The sequence below is a fragment of the Sturnus vulgaris genome, chromosome 15 (genome assembly GCF_052056855.1).
Source record: "Sturnus vulgaris isolate bStuVul1 chromosome 15, bStuVul1.hap1, whole genome shotgun sequence".
NCBI lineage: Eukaryota > Metazoa > Chordata > Aves > Passeriformes > Sturnidae > Sturnus > Sturnus vulgaris.
In genome coordinates, this window is record NC_142257.1 from 18,037,611 (window position 1) to 18,057,162 (window position 19,552).

Consider the following 19,552-nt stretch of genomic DNA (forward strand, 5'->3'; position numbering starts at 1 on the left):
CGAGAAGCGAAATCTCCGTGGCGAGTGTCCCCTGGATGTAGCAAGGCAGGGCGAGCAGCGCTCGGTGCTGCAGTGCCGGGAGGAGGCTGCGGGCGCCGCTGTTGACCGAGAGGAGCGAGAGGAAGCTCGGAGCGCTGCAGCCCCGCCCGCTGCGGACCCGCTCGCTCGCTTTATCGCTCCCTGTCCGACACTGCGGCCAGATCGTCCCCGCGGTGCTGATCCATTCTGCAGCCTGGAGGAGGGAGAGGCGGCAGCGCACGGTGCACAAGCTGAGAGCATTGAGTGCCAGCGGGAGATGGATCGGCGGTGTCTCGGTGCCGGCGGAGCCGCGGCGGAGATGTGCGCGGCGGGGAGACGCTGGGGCCGGCGGCAGCGAGCTCTGCTCTGGGTGATCCTGATGGTGGCGTGGGAAGCGGCGTGGGGGCAGCTGCGCTACTCGGTGCCCGAGGAGATGCCCAAGGGCTCGTTCGTGGGCGACGTGGCCGAGGACCTGGGGCTGCAGCTGCCGGCACTCCGAGACCACGGCGTACAAGTGGTTTCGGAAGGTAACACTCATTATTTCACTCTGCATGGGAAGACGGGACATTTAGTGACGGCGGAGAGGATCGACAGAGAGCAGCTGTGTGAGAGTGTGCAGCAATGCGTGCTGCGCTGTGAGCTGATAGTGGAGGGGGAAATGAAGGTTTATGAAATACAAGTGGAAATCGCGGACATTAACGACAACGCGCCCAGCTTCAAGGAAATTGAGTTGGAACAGAAAATAAGTGAAATGACAGCCCCGGGGTGGCGGTTTCCCTTACCCGAGGCTCACGACCCCGACTCAGGTCGGAATTCCCTGCAGAGCTACGAGCTGAGCGGTGACGAGCACTTCTCGCTGGCCGTGCAGGCGGGCCCCGGCGGCGATCAGCGTCCCGAGCTGGTGCTGGCGAAGGCGCTGGACCGGGAGGAGGCGGCGTTTCACGAGCTGGTGCTGAGGGCGATGGACGGCGGCGATCCGGCACGGACGGGCACGGCTCGGATCCGAGTGACGGTGGTGGACGCGAACGACAACGCGCCCGTGTTCAGCCAGGCGGAGTACACGGTGCGTGTGCCGGAGGACGTGCCCGTGGGCTCCGTTCTTGTCACCGTCACAGCCATGGATGCCGACGAAGGGCTGAACGGACACGTGAAATACTCATTTAAGAAAATCACTGAGAAAGCATCGAAGATATTACACCTGGACTCTGAGACTGGGTCGATCACGCTGCTGCGGGATCTAGACTTCGAGGATGGCGATGCCTACGAATTGCAGGTGCAGGCACAGGATGGCGGCGGCCTTTCTGACACTGCCAATGTCGCGATCACCGTCACAGACATAAACGATAACGCGCCGGTGATTTCGGTGCGGTCAGCCCTACGTGACATTTCTGAAGACTCTCCATCGGGGACAGTGGTCGCCCTGCTTCACGTATATGACCGAGACTCGGGGGAGAACGGCGAAGTGCGCTGCTCCCTAGACGGGCATGTCCCGTTCAGGCTGCAGAGCTCCCACGGCAGCTACTACAGCGTGGTAACAGCGAGAGAGCTGGACCGAGAGCAGGTGTCGGAGTACAACGTGACGGTGCGGGCGGCCGACGGCGGGTCTCCGTCGCTGCAGAGCAGCGCGGTGCTGGCGCTGCGGGTGCTGGACGTGAACGACAACGCGCCGGTGTTCGCGGAGGAGCGCTACAGCGCGCGGCTGGCGGAGAACAACGCGGCGGGCGCGCTGGTGCTGACGGTGCTGGCGACGGACGCGGACTGGGGGCAGAACGCGCGCGTGCGCTACCGGCTGCGGGAGGGGCGGGTGCGGGGCGCGCCGCTGTCGTCGTACGTGTCGGTGCAGGCGGAGACGGGCGCGCTGTACGCGCTGCGCTCCTTGGACTACGAGCAGGTGCGCGAGCTGCGGCTGTGGGTGCTGGCGGAGGACGGCGGCGCGCCGGCGCTGAGCAGCAACGTGTCGGTGCTGCTGCAGATCGTGGACGAGAACGACAACGCGCCGCAGGTGCTGTACCCGCCGGCGGCGGCTGCGGCGGGCTCGGGCTCGGGCTCGGTCTCGGGCGGCGCGTGGTGGTCGGGTGTGGAGCTGGCGCCGCGCTGGTCGGAGGCCGGCGCGCTGGTGGCCAAGGTGGTGGCGGTGGACGCGGACGCGGGTCAGAACGCGTGGCTGTCGTACGAGCTGGCCAAGGCGACGGAGCCGGGGCTGTTCCGCGTGGGGCTGCACAGCGGCGAGGTGCGCACGGCGCGCTCGCCGCTGGCCCGCGACGCGGCGCGCCAGAGCCTGGTGGTGGTGGTGAAGGACCACGGGCGGCCGGCGCTGTCGGCCACGGCCACGCTGAGCGTGGTGCTGGCCGAGAGCGTGGCCGAGCTGCTGGCCGAGCTGGGCAGCGCGGCCGCCGAGGCGGCGGCGCCGGCCGAGCCGGCCGGGAGCCTGACGCGCTGGCTCGTGCTGGCCGTGGCCGCCGTCTCGTGCCTCTTCCTCGCCTTCCTGCTGCTGCTGCTGGCGCTGCGCCTGCGCCGCTGGCGCCGCCAGCAGCTGCTGCCGCCCGCCAGCGGCGCCTTGCGCGGCGTGCCCGTCTCGCACTTCGTGGGCATCGACGGCGTGCGCGCCTTCCTGCAGTCCTACTCGCACGACGTGTCGCTCACGGCCGACTCGCGCAAGAGCCAGCTGCGCTTCTCGGCCAGCGGCAGCTGCTGCGACACCCTGCCGGCCCGGCCACTGCCCGACGAGCCCGCGCCGCTGCTCGGGGACCAGGACCCTGCCGGCGCCATTCCCGTGGATCCCTCCGCTCCCTCGGTGAGTTTCTGGGACCAAATTCTTTGTGCGGCGATTCCCTTCACTGCTCCCCTCCCATTTATTCTTGTGTTCCGTGTATTGCGTAAGATCTTTTGTGGAATGGGGAGGCGAGGTGTCGTTCATCTGCCCGCTGTGTTTTGGTGCTTCTTTCTGCTGGCGCGTGGACGTCGGGTTCTTCTTCAGCCTTTGAATAAATTGGATACGGTCGGGAAAGGGAGTTTTCTGTTGGCTGGGAGTTGGTTCTTTGTATTTTTATCAAGTTACTCTTCGTTTCTCCTTCTATTCTCGATGAGAATTGTAATTCCTTTCGGTATTACTTATTCTGAATGGATGTCTTGCGTTATATGCAAGTTGAATTCAATTTTAATGACAGGGTCAGGTGTGGTCCCGACAGCATATGAATGCATGAGCAGATTGAAGTCCTTTTGAAACCATATTAAGTGCCCAGGTTTGTAGCATCACTTAAAATTTTGAGAATCATGTACCTTCCAAGTTAGCCATGTGCTGAAGTAGGATGAGCAGATGTTGTACCGGCTGGCTGCTGTTAGATCTGCGTGTGGCTTAATCACTTGAGAGTATTTTATTTTAGTTTTTCGCGCACATTTCCTTTGGCTATCATTGATCGTTCTCAGTCAGTGAGAGGTTGTGTTTGCCGCTGTTCTTTCACAGAGGACTGACTGCAGATGGAGCTTTCTTGTTGCGTAATATTTGGGCAGGGTGAAAAATCTCTTTTTGAAGATAGAGGCCAGATAAAAAATATGCTGCGATGTGTTAATTTTGTTTGAAAATTCTAAAAGGTGTAAAGATGATGTTGGAATTCAGTTTATCCTACTTGTTTCAGGAGACCCACAGTTGGTTTCCCGCATTTTTCCCTTTTTACGGTACAAAGAAATTACATTGGGGACCTGTGAGCGTGGCCATTGGTGTGAGCTCCTGTGTGAGTGTTTTAAGGGCGTTTTATTGCCTAGATCCTCTTCTCTTGTGCCTACTACTGTTGGGATCATCTAAAATGTCAGGATATTGAACCTTGCAGAGAAATCCAACTCCCCTTCCGGGTAAACGTACATGGGCTGATGGTGGTGAATGTGAAAGATGTTTTATGTGGGGTTTGATTACAGGTTCTTGTAGATTATGAGGGTCAGAGAATACGGTTGAAATGAGCAGAGCTGGAGACAAGAGTCCTGTGGGCTGAGTGTGGAGGTCTGGTGAAACAGGAGAGACACTGTTTGCTCTTTTCCTTGCTCAGTGTTCAGCCCTTCTTCTGTGCAATGTGATTTCCTTCTGCCATGATAAATTTGTTCCAACAGATCTTAGTTCAGCTGTGTGGGGAGCCCTGGGATCTTCCTCCTGTGTGTTTGCAGGTTGTCCTGGTGTTTTAATGAATGGTTTAGTTAGGTTCTTATGGCCTGTGGATAAGGGAATATTGGGTGGAGCCAACTCTGTATTCATCGCCTGCTAAGTACCTGAACTCTGTGCCTAACCTTAGTGCCATCATCATCATCAAGAGTCTGTGCTGATCCCCTTCCTTTCTGCAGATGTGAACCTCTTGCCTCTCTCCTGCTCATAGCAGTGGGGTTTTAAGCGTTACTGGAAGAAATTCTCATGCTTGTCACATACTCAGGTTGAGAAGTGAAATATTTTCCAGGGTAATGGGAAGCTGTGTGAGGAACTTTTCTTCTGGTGGCCTCTCCACCAAAGAAAGGGATTGAGGAGAGACTTGTTTGTGAGAAGGGAATGTTAGATACAAGGCTTCTGGTTTTTTTTTTATTGATACCTGTCTTTAGTCATAACCTTCTGAAAATTGTCTAAAAGTGTCTTCATGTTTTGATATCCAATCATTTGGAATTAAAGAGCCAGTTTGTGTGTTCAGCATTTCGGTTTTCTGATTCATGATGTTTTCTGTGAATATTTTGGGTTCAGATGGAAACTTTGCATTGAGTAGGAGAGTGACACGCTGTCTATAGAATCCTTGTGCTGGAGAAAGATAATGCTAATTTTGGGTGATGCTTCGATGACAGGATCACAAATTGAGTTACTGATGTCTTTAGCTTTTACTGCATTTCAGAATAGTTGAAATTATTGCGATGAGGAGAAAAATTACTGTGTACGCATTAGTTTTGTTTTGCATGGGATCTGAGAAGTTGTGAGAGCAACTTTTAATCGTGTCTGTCTCCAGAATTTGCTTTTGTTTTGCCTGATAGCAGAGAGAAATCTTTCCAGCAACAGGGACAGTTTAAGATTTTCCTGTGGCGGAGATGAAAATGCTCAAAAGAAATGTATAAAGTTCCAATTGTCCTGGTGGTTAGATGAGGCCCTCACCTGTGTTTCCAAGGAATTTCATTTTTTCATCGTCCAAGGGAATGACTGTGGCTGGGGTGTGTTGTTTGATGTCCTGGGTACTTGGTACAAGACAGTTTCCTATGTTGTGTAGCTACAAATGACTAAATAAGAAACATAAATTTCTACATTGTGGTGGTTTCAGGAGCGTTGCCTAAATACCCAGACCAAGTTGGGTGTATCTGAAGGCTTCGAATCCAGTTCGAGTAGGTGGAGTGACTGGCTTTGATCCAGGAAATTGGTGTGCCAAAGGGGTTTTGTTTGGAAAATAGTTAGATTTCTTCTCTGGGGCCAAGGCCTGTGCCAGTTTTTCTCAGTGATCTCTTTGCAGGAAGTAAATGACAGTCATCCAGAAACACTGAACCGTGTTACTGGGATAGAAAAATTTATAATTCTGATGTGAAACATCTTTATATGATTCTATGACAGACAAAGAAATGGCTTTGCAGTTTTTCATTGTAAGGTTCTCAAGTATGTGAGCACAAAAGAGGAATTTCATTATTCATAGATAAATAATATTATTAATTCATAGCATAGAGCTCTAAACATTGCTTTAGGCCGATCTCTTTCCAAGCTAATTTGTGCCATGTAAGGGAAGCATAATTCAGGATGTGTGACGGAGAGTTGAAGGGCTCCAAAAGTCATCTCTTTCTAAAATATTATAGTGCACTTGCCCTTAGAGTTGTACCACGGTTTTCTTAAATAACAGTTGTGTTCCTTTCCTTATTGCTAGGCAACACATTCAAAAGTCTTAGGATTGAGTGGGACTAAAGGAGATGAACGGAATGCACCCAAAAGTGCATCTCACTTAATAACGATTATGGAGTCGCATTAAATATCTCCTTCTGCTCTTGTTGATTGCAATGGAGGAGCCCCCGGATCCGGAGCAGGCGCTGAGCCCCGCCCAAAGCCGGGCCCCCTTGAGCGCGGCCATCCGGCGGCTGCAGTGGCGCGGCGGCGCCTCCGGGTGTCGCTGTTGGCCGCCGCCGAGCGGCGCTGGAGCCGCCGCCGCCGCAGCGTCCTGCCCCCGCAGGCTGCTCGCTCGCCCGGCGCCGGCCACAGCGGCAGCGGCACCGCCAGCAGCAGCAGCGGCAGCGGCAGGAGCGGCGAGAGGCGGCGGCGAGAAGCGACCCGAGCGGGTTCGCTGCGCTGCCTTTGAGCGGTGCGTGCGGTGTGTGGCGAGAGCGGCTGGAAGGGAGGCAGGGCAGCGGCAGGAGGCAGGAGCGCGGCGAGCTGTGGCGGCAGAGAATGGCGGTGAGGCGGCGGCAGAGGCTCGGGCCGGGCGGCGGGCGAGCGCTGCTGGGCGCGCTGCTGCTGTGCGTGTGGTGGCGGGCGGCGGCCGAGCGGGTCCGCTACGCCATCGCCGAGGAGCTGGGCAGAGGCTCGCTCGTGGGGCCGCTGGCGCGGGACCTGGGGCTCAGCGCGGCCGAGCTGCCGGCGCGCAAGCTGCAGGTGGCGTCTGCCGGCAAGAAGCAGCTGAAATACTTCACGGTGAATGAGGAGAACGGGAACCTGTACGTGAACGAGAGGCTGGACCGGGAGGAGATGTGCGGCGAGTCGGCGACCTGCTCCGTGAACTTCGAGGTGCTGGTGCACAACCCGCTGAACATTTTCCGTGTCGATGTGTCCATCGAGGACGTCAACGACAATTCCCCAGTCTTCAGCAAGCCTGCTCTGGACCTCGAGATCGGTGAATGGACGATTCCCGGTGCTCGATTTCCGTTGGAGATGGCCCGGGATGAAGATGTAGGAAGGAACTCGCTGCTGACTTACCAGCTCACCAGCGACCCGTCATTTTCACTGTCCATGAAAGAAAAGCCGGGTGGAAAGAAGCAGCCGGAATTAGTGCTAGAGAGAGCTTTGGATAGGGAGAAGCAGAGTTCCTTTGAGTTGGTGCTGATAGCAGTGGACGGCGGTGAACCTGCGAGGTCCGGTACAGTCCAGGTTCACATCAACGTGACGGATTTAAATGATAACCCACCCGTGTTCAGCAAAACTGTGTACGAGGCGCGAGTGGCGGAGAATCTGCCGGCAGGGTCGCTGGTGCTGCAGGTGCGGGCCACAGATGCTGACGCGGGTTCCAACGGGCGTGTTTCCTACTCCTTTGGAAACGTCCCAGGTGGAGTCCGCTTGTTGTTTACTGTCGACAGCGAGAGTGGTGAGGTCAGGACTGTGAGTCCACTCGATTTCGAGGAGGAAAATAAATACGTTTTTGGCTTAGAGGCTACGGACGGTGGCGGACTCACTGATCACTGCGAAGTTCAGATCGACATCACGGACGAAAACGACAACCCGCCCGAGATCATCATTTTGACACTATCGAGCCCGGTGCCTGAGGACGCACCGGTGGGCACCGTGGTGGCCCTGATGAACGTACATGACCCAGACTCCGGCGAGAACGGTCAGGTGTCGTGCGAGCTGTCCGGCGAGGCGCCGCTGTCGATCGTGGCGTCGCCGGGCGGCTCGTACAAGGTGGTGACGGCGAGCGCGCTGGACCGCGAGCAGGCGTCCGAGCACCGCGTGACGGTGGTGGCCCGGGACCGGGGAAGGCCGGCGCTGTCAGCCAGCACGGAGCTGGTGCTGGAGGTGTCGGACGTGAACGACAACGCGCCGGTGTTCGAGGAGGCGGCGTACAGCGCGTACGTGTGGGAGAACAACGCGGCGGGCGCGCTGGTGCTGCGCGTGCAGGCGCGGGACGCGGACGCGGGCGCCAACGGGCGCGTGAGCTACTGGCTGGCGGGCGGCAGCGCGGGCGCGGCGGGCGCGGCGCCGCCGGTGTCGGTGGAGGCGCGGAGCGGCGCGCTGTACGCGCAGCGCTCCTTGGACTACGAGCAGTGCCGCGAGTTCGCGGTGGCGGTGCGGGCGCAGGACGGCGGCGCGCCGGCGCGCAGCTCCACGGCCACGGTGCGCGTCTTCGTGCTGGACCGCAACGACAACGCGCCGCGGGTGCTGTGGCCGGCGGCGGCTGCGGCGGCTGCGGCGGCGGGAGAGGCTCCGGCGGCGGCGTTCGAGGTGGTGCCGCGCTCGGCCGAGGCCGGGTACCTGGTGGCCAAGGTGGTGGCGGTGGACGCGGACGCGGGGCGCAACGCGTGGCTGTCGTACGAGCTGGTGCAGGCGTCGGAGCCGGCGCTGTTCCGCGTGGGGCTGCACAGCGGCGAGGTGCGCACGGCGCGCGCCGTGTCCGAGCGGGACGCGGGCAAGCAGCGGCTGGTGGCCGTGGTGAAGGACCACGGGCAGCCGGCGCTGTCGGCCACGGCCACGCTGCACGTGGTGCTGGCCGAGAGCTTGCAGGAGGCGCTGCCGGAGCTGAGCGAGCGGGCGGCGGGCGCCGAGGCGGCGGCGGCCGAGCTGCAGTTCTACCTGGTGCTGGCGCTGGCGCTGCTGTCGGCGCTCTTGGTGCTGAGCGTGGCGCTGGCCGTGCTGGCGCGGCTGCGCCGGGCCGGGCCGCCCGCCGTGCTGCGCTGCCTGGGCGCGCAGCGCTTCTCGGTGGCCGGCGCCGCCTTCCCGGCCGACTTCTGCGAGGGCACCTTGCCCTACTCCTACAACCTGTGCGTGGCGGCGCCGGCCCGCGCCGTGCCCGAGGCCGCTTGGCCGCCGCCGCCGCCGGTGCCCGTGCTGTCGGCGGAGGAGCTTCTGGGCGCCGATTCCTGTGACAAGCCGAGCCCCAACAGCAGCGCCGTGAAGGGAGAGCCGCTCGCCGGCTTGGACGCACCGCAGGTCTGTATGTCCGCGCCCTTTTCCGCTGTGATCTTTTTCCCAATGGCGTGGTAGAGGTAGGGCGCTCATGAAGATTGCTTTTTATTTTGTGGGTCGTCAAGTGGCCGTTTCCGCTTTCGATAAATGGATTAAATAGTTCCATCTCTAGTGTTTGTGTTTACTTCTAGTCTTTACAAATGGCAGGTACAGTCACATCAGCTCTTAGAGATGCATCGTCAGTGGGAAGTTCTTTCTATTCTATTTCTGGTGCAAAAATATATGTAGAGCTTTGAAATCCTTCCTGTTCGTCGCTCACTCTGGCTCGGATTAATGCGTTTCCTTAGGGAAAATATCTTCTTTCAATTGCTTTGTGGTACTAAGGGGCAGATCATTATAGTGTAGAACGAGACGTAGATGAGGAGCTTGGATGTGAGTGGTTTCTTTCCCGACAGTTTGTTCTCGTAGCTGCGTTTTTTGACATTGAGTTAGTGGAGAAAACCCCCTGGTAAATGTTGTTACGGTGTATGACTCTCAAGGGAATGTTGGATGAGTGTCCATGAATATGGAAGTTCCACCTCTGTGTGTTTGTGCCCATCTTTTGAGTGACAGCTGTTGTAGAAAAGCTTACTCTACTGAGATGGGTGAAATTAGAATCTCAGAAATCCTCTGTGAGTGAGTCCTCAGCGGAAGGTTCTGTGTCGGTTCACTGTCGGTTCTGTGCTAAGTAAAGTTGTAACAAAATATTCCGAAATCGTCGCCAGAGAAAGGGGAGCAATGTAGACTTTTTTATGGTAGTCGGATGTGCAGGTGCAAAGTAAAGATCTGCAGTGTGGGATTCGGGGATTGCGACTGTTCACGAGTAGTTTCCCTGGACCGTAACACTGTTTTGATCAGGGGAAAGGCTAAGGAAAGAGTTCTTCAAACATGAGTAATACAAAAGCTTTGTCGGCGAATTTGTGCTTTCGAACTTATGCGATAGAAGTCGTCGTTTTCCAAAAGTAATATTAAGAGAGGTTTATATCCATGCGATATCAAGACGATAAAAATACTTCCATTGTGGCCGAAATAACAAAAGCATGGGACGCGTTTTGCTTCTGACTGCTCGTCATCAGCTGGAGAAAAAAGAAGAGATGAGCAGGAGGAAAGCTGAGTGTGTCTGGCAACTGAGAAATCCCAGCGAGTTGTTCTGGGCAAGGCAGCACTCGGTGCTGCAGTGCCGAGAGGAGGCTGCGGGCGCCGCTGTTGACCGAGAGGAGCGAGAGGAAGCTCGGAGCGCTGCAGCCCCGCCCTCTGCGGACAGACTCGCTCGGTCGCTGACTACCTGACAGGATCCGCGGCGGGCGATCCGCGATCGTCCTCGCTCTGCGGAACCGGGCGGAGCGAGGCGGAGGGCACGGCAGAAGCAGCTCGGTGCAGGAGCTCGGATCGCAAATCGGTGGTGGGGACCTGCTCGGTGCCGCAGCGGAGATGTGCGCGGCGGGGAGGCGCTGGGGCCGGCGGCAGCGAGCTCTGCTCTGGGCCGTCCTGCTGGCGGCGTGGGAGGCGGCGTGGGGGCAGCTGCGCTACTCGGTGCCCGAGGAGATGCCCAAGGGCTCGTTCGTGGGCGACGTGGCCAAGGACCTGGGGCTGCAGCTGACGGCGCTCCGAGACAACGGTGCCCGCATTGTTTCTGAAGGTAACACTCAGTATTTCGCTCTACATGGGAAGACGGGACATTTAGTGACGGCAGAAAGGATCGACAGAGAGCAGCTGTGCGAGAGTGTGCAGCAATGCGTGCTGCGCTGTGAGCTGATAGTGGAGGGCGAAATGAAGGTTTATCGAATAGAAGTGCAAATTATGGATATTAACGACAACGCTCCCAGCTTCAAGGAAGTTGAGCTGGAAGAGACAATAAGCGAGACGACAGCCCCGGGGTCACGGTTTCCACTGGCCGAGGCTCACGATCCGGACTCGGGCCAGAATTCCCTGCAGAGCTACGAGCTGAGCGGTGACGAGCACTTCTCGCTGGCCGTGCAGGCGGGCCCCGGCGGCGATCAGCGTCCCGAGCTGGTGCTGGCGAAGGCGCTGGACCGGGAGGAGGCGGCGTTTCACGAGCTGGTGCTGAGGGCGATGGACGGCGGCGATCCGGCACGGACGGGCACGGCTCGGATCCGAGTGACGGTGCTGGATGCGAACGACAACGCGCCCGTGTTCAGCCAGGCGGAGTACACGGTGCGTGTGCCCGAGGACGTGCCCGTGGGATCTACTCTCGTCACCGTCACGGCCACGGACGCCGATGAAGGACTGAATGGACACGTGAAATACTCCTTGAAGAAAAGCACAGGAAAAGCATTGAAAATGCTCCAGCTGGACTCCGAGACGGGTGCAGTAAATCTGTTGCAGAGCCTGGACTTCGAAGAAGGCGACTCATATGAGCTGGAGGTACAGGGACGCGACGCCGGCGGCCTTTTCGACACTGCCAAAGTCACAATCATAGTCACAGACGTAAACGATAACACACCCAAAATTTCTATGCGGTCGGCGCTTTCTGAGATTTCTGAGGACGCCCCGTCGGGGACTGTTGTCGCCCTGTTGCACGTACATGATCGGGACTCAGGAGCAAATGGTGAGGTGCGATGCTCGCTGCACGGGGACGTCCCGTTCCGACTGGAGAAATCTTTTGATGATTACTATCGCGTGGTGACATCGAGAGAGCTGGACCGAGAGCAGGTGTCGGAGTACAACGTGACGGTGCGGGCGGCCGACGGCGGGTCTCCGTCGCTGCAGAGCAGCGCGGTGCTGGCGCTGCGGGTGCTGGACGTGAACGACAACGCGCCGGTGTTCGCGGAGGAGCGCTACAGCGCGCGGCTGGCGGAGAACAACGCGGCGGGCGCGCTGGTGCTGACGGTGCTGGCGACGGACGCGGACTGGGGGCAGAACGCGCGCGTGCGCTACCGGCTGCGGGAGGGGCGGGTGCGGGGCGCGCCGCTGTCGTCGTACGTGTCGGTGCAGGCGGAGACGGGCGCGCTGTACGCGCTGCGCTCCTTGGACTACGAGCAGGTGCGCGAGCTGCGGCTGTGGGTGCTGGCGGAGGACGGCGGCGCGCCGGCGCTGAGCAGCAACGTGTCGGTGCTGCTGCAGATCGTGGACGAGAACGACAACGCGCCGCAGGTGCTGTACCCGCCGGCGGCGGCTGCGGCGGGCTCGGGCTCGGTCTCGGGCGGCGCGTGGTGGTCGGGCGTGGAGCTGGCGCCGCGCTGGTCGGAGGCCGGCGCGCTGGTGGCCAAGGTGGTGGCGGTGGACGCGGACGCGGGTCAGAACGCGTGGCTGTCGTACGAGCTGGCCAAGGCGACGGAGCCGGGGCTGTTCCGCGTGGGGCTGCACAGCGGCGAGGTGCGCACGGCGCGCTCGCCGCTGGCCCGCGACGCGGCGCGCCAGAGCCTGGTGGTGGTGGTGAAGGACCACGGGCGGCCGGCGCTGTCGGCCACGGCCACGCTGAGCGTGGTGCTGGCCGAGAGCGTGGCCGAGCTGCTGGCCGAGCTGGGCAGCGCGGCCGCCGAGGCGGCGGCGCCGGCCGAGCCGGCCGGGAGCCTGACGCGCTGGCTCGTGCTGGCCGTGGCCGCCGTCTCGTGCCTCTTCCTCGCCTTCCTGCTGCTGCTGCTGGCGCTGCGCCTGCGCCGCTGGCGCCGCCAGCAGCTGCTGCCGCCCGCCAGCGGCGCCTTGCGCGGCGTGCCCGTCTCGCACTTCGTGGGCATCGACGGCGTGCGCGCCTTCCTGCAGTCCTACTCGCACGACGTGTCGCTCACGGCCGACTCGCGCAAGAGCCAGCTGCGCTTCTCGGCCAGCGGCAGCTGCTGCGACACCCTGCCGGCCCGGCCACTGCCCGACGAGCCCGCGCCGCTGCTCGGGGACCAGGACCCTGCCGGCGCCATTCCCGTGGATCCCTCCGCTCCCTCGGTGAGTTTCTGGGACCAAATTCTTTGTGCGTCGCTTCCTTTCGCTGTTTGCCTGTCACTTCTTCCCGTCGTGTTTTTATTGCGTAGGAAGATTTGTAGGGTGGCAAGGCAAGGCCCCGTCCATCTGCCCGCTGTGTTCTGGTGCTTCTTGTTGCGAGCAGGTGAACGTGGGGTCCGTGCTCTTCCTTAGATTTGATGAGCACGGTCGGAGAAGGGAGGTTGCTCTTGGCTGGAGGTTGGTTCTTTGTGTTTTTATCAAGTTGCTTTTTGTTTCTGCTTTCTTCCTCCTCCTATGTCTAATTCCTCTCAGCATTTCGTATTCTCATTGGATGTGTTGCATTAGAAGCAAATGGAATATAGATTGTTTGCAGGGCAGGTGTTTTCCCGATAGCCCACGTGCATGAGCAGATTGAGGTTCTTTTGAAACCACACTTAGTGGCCCCGTCTATAACACCACTTCAAAGTTTGGCAATGATATACCTTCCAAATTAGCCATGTGCTGAGGTCGGATGAGTAGTCATTGTGATGACTGGTAGCTGTTAGAGCTGCGTATTCCTTATGCACTTGAGAGTATTTTATTTTAGTTAGTAGCACACATTTCCTTTGGGTATCATTGCTGGGATCGTTCTCAGGTAGTGAGAGGTTGTGTGTGCTGCTTTTCTTTCAAAGGAGGCTGACTGCAGATGTTGCTTTCTTCTGCATAATATTTGGGCAGGGTAAAAAAATATTTTAAGGGATACAGGGCAGATAAAAGTTTTCTGTGGTTAAATTTGAAAAGCCCAAAAGATGTAATGACTGTGTAGAAATTGTGTTTGTCATAGTGGTTACGAGACCCACAGTCGTGTTTTTTTGGATTTTATCTTGTTTAGTGTACAAAAAACTTATATTGAGGAGCTGTGGCCATAGGCTTGGCTGTGAGCTCCTATGTGAGTGTTGTGTGGACGTTTTACTCCCTCGATACCCTTCTTGTGTACCTACTACCATTGAGAAAATCTGAAATGTCGGGCTGTTAAAGCTTGCAAAGAAATACAACACTTCCTTCTGGTAACCGTACGTGGCCTGATGGTGATGGTTAAAGATGTCTTGGCCGGGCAGCTGGGGTTTGATTAGATGTTCTTGGAAATGATAAGGGTCAGAGGTCACCATGCAGGTTGTACAGGAGACAAGAGTCCTGTGGCCTGAGTGTGGAGGTCTGGTGAAACAGGAGGAACATGATTTGTTCTTTTCCTTGTTCAGTGTTCAGCTCTACCGTCGTGGAAAGTGATTTTCTTCTTCCCTGGTAAGTTTGCCCTAGCAGATCTTAGTTCAGCTGTGTGGGGAGCCCTGGGAGCTTCCTCCTGTGTGCTTGGAGGTCGTTTTGTTATTTCAACGAATGGTTTGGTTAGGTACATATGGCAAGCGCAATATGAAAGGAATTTTGGGTGGAGCCAACTCTGTATTCATCTCCTGCTAAATACCTGAACTCTGTGCCTAACCTTAGTGCCATCATCCTCAAGGGTCTGTGTTGATCCCTTCCTTTCTGCAGTTGTATACCTTATGTCTTCCTCATTTTAATAGCAGTGGTTTCTAAAGTGTTCCTGGAAGAAATTCTCGTGCTTGTTTCATACTCAGGTTGAGAAGAGAAATATTATCCATGGCAATGAGAAGTTGTGTGAGGAACTTTTCTTTAGATGGAGTCTCTTTGGACTGAGGAGAGACTTGTTCGTCAGAAGGTAATGGTGGAGACAAGGCATGCGTTTTGTTGATTGGCAGTGTTTATTCATGACCTTCTGAAAATTGTCTAAAGGTGTCTTCATGTTTTGTTATCCCATGATTCTGACTCAAAGGGCCAGTTTGTGTTTGCGGCATTTCGGTTTTCTGATTCATGTTGTTTTCCAGGAATCGTAATTCTTGGGCACAGATGGAAACCTTGCATTCAGAGTAGGAGAGTCACACACTGTCCAAAGAACGCATGTGCTGGGGAAAGATGATGTTACTTTTGAATGACTGGATCCGGAGTTGAGTAACTGATGTCTTCAGCCTTCATAAAATTTCATAATAGTTGGAAGTATTTTGAAGGGCAGAAAAGTTGCTGTGCCTGCATTCGTGTTGTGATCCTTGGGATCTGAGTAGTTGTGAGATCAACTTTTAAAAGTGTTTGTCTCCAAAATTTGCTTTCATGTTGTCTGATGACAGAGAGAACTCTGTCTATGCAGAGAGGGCCAGTGTAGGAGTTTACTGTGCTATGGTTTGAAATGGATAAAAGAAATGTGTGAAGTTCCATTTGTCCTGGTATTTAGATGAGGCCTTCACTTGTGGTTGTGAGGAGTTTCGTTTTTTCATGCTCCAAAGGGAATGACTGTGGCTCGGGTCTGTAGCTTGAGGTCTTGTGTACCTGGCACAAGACAGTTTCCTATGTTTGTAGCTACCAGAAGTGACAGAATAAGAAACAAGAATTTTTATACTGTGGTGGTTTCAGGAGCGTTGTCTAAATACCCAGACCAAGTTGGGTGTTTCTGAAGGCTTCGAATCCAGTTCGAGTAGGTGGAGAGATTGGCTTTGATCCAGGGAATTGGTGTGCCAAAGTGGTTTTGTTTGGAAAATAGTTAGATTTCATCTCTGGGGTCAAGGCCAGATTTTTTTCCATTGATCTCTCTGCAGGAAGTAAATGACAGTCATCCACAAACACTGAACCGTGTTACTGGGATAGAAGGATTTATAATTCTGATGTGAAACATCTTTATATGATTCTATGACAGACAAAGAAATGGCTTTGCAGTTTTTCATTGTAAGGTTCTCAAGTATGGTAACACAAAAGAGAAATTTCATTATTCATAGATAAATAATATTATTAATTCATAGAATGGAGCGCCAAGTATTACTTTAGGCCGATCTCTTTCCAAGCTAATTTGTGCCATGCAAGTGAAGCAAAATTCAAGATGCGGGATGGAGAGCTGAAAGGCTCCCAAGGTCATCCCTTTCTATAATATCATATAACCCTGGCTCTTGTACGTGTACCACGATTTTTTAAAAAGCAGTTAAGTTCCTTTCCTTATTGCTATGCAACAAATTCAAAGGTCTTAGGATTGAGTGGGACTAAAGGAGATGAACGGAATGTAACCAAAAGTGCATCTCACTTAATAACGATTCAGGAGTTGCATTAAATATCTGTTTCTGCGCTCGGGGTTTGCAGTCTAGGAAAGATCCTGGATCCCAAAGCCGGGCCCCCTTGAGCGCGGCCATCCGGCGGCTGCAGTGGCGCGGCGGCGCCTCCGGGTGTCGCTGTTGGCCGCCGCCGAGCGGCGCTGGAGCCGCCGCCGCCGCAGCGTCCTGCCCCCGCAGGCTGCTCGCTCGTCCGGCGCCGGCCACAGCGGCAGCGGCACCGCCAGCAGCAGCAGCAGCAGCGGCAGCGGCAGGAGCGGCGAGAGGCGGCGGCGAGAAGCGACCCGAGCGGGCTCGCTGCGCTGCCTTTGAGCGGTGCGTGCGGTGTGTGGCGAGAGCGGCTGGAAGGGAAGCAGGGCAGCGGCAGGAGGCAGGAGCGCGGCGAGCTGTGGCGGCAGAGAATGGCGGTGAGGCGGCGGCAGAGGCTCGGGCCGGGCGGCGGGCGAGCGCTGCTGGGCGCGCTGCTGCTGTGCGTGTGGTGGCGGGCGGCGGCCGAGCGGGTCCGCTACGCCATCTCCGAGGAGCTGGGCAGAGGCTCGCTCGTGGGGCCGCTGGCGCGGGACCTGGGGCTCAGCGCGGACGAGCTGCCGGCGCGCAAGCTGCGGCTGAGCGAGGAGAAGCAATACTTCACGGTGAATGAGGAGAACGGGAACCTGTACGTGAACGAGAGGCTGGACCGCGAGGAGATGTGCGGCGAGTCGGCGACCTGTTTTGTCAGCTTCGAGGTGCTGGTGCACAACCCGCTGAACGTTTTCCACGTCGAGGTGGCCATTGAGGACGTGAATGACAACTCCCCGACCTTCAGCAAGGCTATTCAAGACCTCGAGATCGGTGAATTAATCCCTCCCGGTGCTCGTTTTCCGCTAGAGATGGCCCGAGATGCAGACGCAGGAAGCAACTCACTGCTGACTTACCAACTCACCAGCAACCCGTCCTTCTCACTGTCCATGAAGGAAAAGCCGGGTGGAAAGAAGCAACCCGAATTAGTGCTGGAGAGAGTGTTAGACCGGGAGAAGCAGAGTTCCTTTGATTTGCTGTTGATGGCGGTGGACGGTGGAGACCCCCCGAGGTCTGGGACTGTCCAGATTCGGGTCAATGTGACAGACGCCAATGACAACCCACCCGTGTTCAGCAAAAGCCTCTACGAGGCGAGAGTGGCAGAGAATCTTCCAGTGGAGTCGCTGGTGCTGTGGGTAAGGGCGACGGATGCGGACGCCGGCTCTAACGGGCGAGTGTCCTACTCCTTTGGTAGCGTCCCGGACGCCATCAGGGCGTTGTTCGCTGTAGACAGAGAGACTGGAGAAATTAGGACAGCAGGTCCCCTCGATTTTGAAGAGAAGAAGAAATACATCTTCGGCCTGGAGGCAACAGATGGTGGAGGGCTCACCGATCACTGCGAAGTGCAGATCGACATCACGGACGAGAATGACAACGCTCCCGAGATTACGATTCTGTCGCTGTCGAGCCCAGTGCCCGAGGATGCCCCAACTGGCACTGTGGTGGCCGTGCTGAAAGTTCGGGACAGAGACTCCGGCGAGAACGGTCAGGTGTCGTGCGAGCTGTCGGGCGAGGCGCCGCTGTCGATCGTGGCGTCGCCGGGCGGCTCGTACAAGGTGGTGACGGCGAGCGCGCTGGACCGCGAGCAGGCGTCCGAGCACCGCGTGACGGTGGTGGCCCGGGACCGGGGCAGGCCGGCGCTGTGGGCCAATACGGAGCTGGTGCTGGAGGTGTCGGACGTGAACGACAACGCGCCGGTGTTCGAGGAGGCGGCGTACAGCGCGTACGTGTGGGAGAACAACGCGGAGGGCGCGCTGGTGCTGCGCGTGCAGGCGCGGGACGCGGACGCGGGCGCCAACGGGCGCGTGAGCTACTGGCTGGCGGGCGGCAGCGCGGGCGCGGCGGGCGCGGCGCCGCCGGTGTCGGTGGAGGCGCGGAGCGGCGCGCTGTACGCGCAGCGCTCCTTGGACTACGAGCAGTGCCGCGAGTTCGCGGTGGCGGTGCGGGCGCAGGACGGCGGCGCGCCGGCGCGCAGCTCCACGGCCACGGTGCGCGTCTTCGTGCTGGACCGCAACGACAACGCGCCGCGGGTGCTGTGGCCGGCGGCGGCTGCGGCGGGAGAGGCTCCGGCGGCGGCGGCGGCGTTCGAGGTGGTGCCGCGCTCGGCCGAGGCCGGCTACCTCGTGGCCAAGGTGGTGGCGGTGGACGCGGACGCGGGGCGCAACGCGTGGCTGTCGTACGAGCTAGTGCAGGCGTCGGAGCCGGCGCTGTTCCGCGTGGGGCTGCACAGCGGCGAGGTGCGCACGGCGCGCGCCGTGTCCGAGCGGGACGCGGCCAAGCAGCGGCTGGTGGCCGTGGTGAAGGACCACGGGCAGCCGGCGCTGTCGGCCACGGCCACGCTGCACGTGGTGCTGGCCGAGAGCTTGCAGGAGGCGCTGCCGGAGCTGAGCGAGCGGGCGGCGGGCGCCGAGGCGGCGGCGGCGGCCGAGCTGCAGTTCTACCTGGTGCTGGCGCTGGCGCTGCTGTCGGCGCTCTTGGTGCTGAGCGTGGCGCTGGCCGTGCTGGCGCGGCTGCGCCGGGCCGGGCCGCCCGCCGTGCTGCGCTGCCTGGGCGCGCAGCGCTTCTCGGTGGCCGGCGCCGCCTTCCCGGCCGACTTCTGCGAGGGCACCTTGCCCTACTCCTACAACCTGTGCGTGGCGGCGCCGGCCCGCGCCGTGCCCGAGGCCGCTTGGCCGCCGCCGCCGGTGCCCGTGCTGTCGGCGGAGGAGCTTCTGGGCGCCGATTCCTGCGACAAGCCGAGCCCCAACAGCAGCGCCGTTGTGGGAGATCCTCCCTCGGTCCTCGACGCACCGCCGGTCTGTAAAGCGTGAGCTTCTTCTCTTTTTGCGGCTTTCCGGAAGGTTATCATTTATTCTTGGTTTTCTCTGTGTCATGTCAATTTGGAGTACTGATTTGTATCTCCACTTAGCCGTGGAAATTTTTGATTTCTCCTTGGTAAGAGTTTCAGCTGAGTTGCTTTGAGTACAACTCCCTTTTGAGGTAGTAGCCGTGCTTTTCCCTGTTTCCCGGTGTCTTGTTCTTGTGAGTTTGACTTTCCTATATCCGTGATGGATAGAAATCAGCAAGGAACTATCCCATCTCCATGGAGAGTTGGATAGACTTGATTCCTCATTGATCAAAGGTTCAACTTCAGCAGAGAGTTTTGTCTTCAAGAATTGAGCTCTATGAATTAGGATTTGTTAGCAATATTGAATGTAGATTCGTATTGTGTGGAAGGAGAATGACTGATTCTGCATGAAGGAGTCGAGGAAAAAATAGAGAGCATTGATACTTGGTGTTGCAGCTTTTATCCTTCTAGACTGATTTTTTCAGTAAGGGTACGCTTGTAACTCGCTTTTAGCTTTACCCATAACCAGTCGTTGAACTTGGTTTCTTTCCTATTAGATTTAGAAATGAAACGAATGTGGAAAGTTCCGCTCTCCATACTTAGAGAACAAAGAGATTGCTGTCCATTTTGTGGGGGACTCGTCCCCCGTAGGCGGAGTAGAATATTTATGCTGACAGTTCGCTCTGCTTTGCCTTTACCATATTTATTATGTAATCGTGTTGAAAGATTTCTGTTTCAGAGTATTTT

At 57.5% G+C, this 19,552-nt stretch overlaps 1 protein-coding gene and 3 pseudogenes across 1 annotated transcript; all 4 read left to right on the forward strand.

The window, feature by feature from the left end:
• Positions 1-204: 204 nt before the first annotated feature.
• Positions 205-3,972, forward strand: LOC148222037 (protocadherin gamma-A10 pseudogene; annotated as a pseudogene).
• A 2,425-nt stretch (positions 3,973-6,397) lies between these two features.
• Positions 6,398-8,920, forward strand: LOC148222038 (protocadherin gamma-B5 pseudogene; annotated as a pseudogene).
• A 1,392-nt stretch (positions 8,921-10,312) lies between these two features.
• Positions 10,313-14,704, forward strand: LOC148222039 (protocadherin gamma-A2-like). Its single transcript, XM_088173919.1, has 4 exons — positions 10,313-12,112; positions 12,521-12,781; positions 14,392-14,492; positions 14,659-14,704. The coding sequence occupies exons 1-4, from the start codon at positions 10,313-10,315 to the stop codon at positions 14,702-14,704; spliced, it is 2,208 nt and encodes a 735-aa protein (XP_088030045.1).
• Positions 14,705-16,322: 1,618 nt separating this feature from the next.
• LOC148222040 (protocadherin gamma-B5 pseudogene) lies at positions 16,323-18,788 on the forward strand (annotated as a pseudogene).
• Positions 18,789-19,552: the final 764 nt, after the last annotated feature.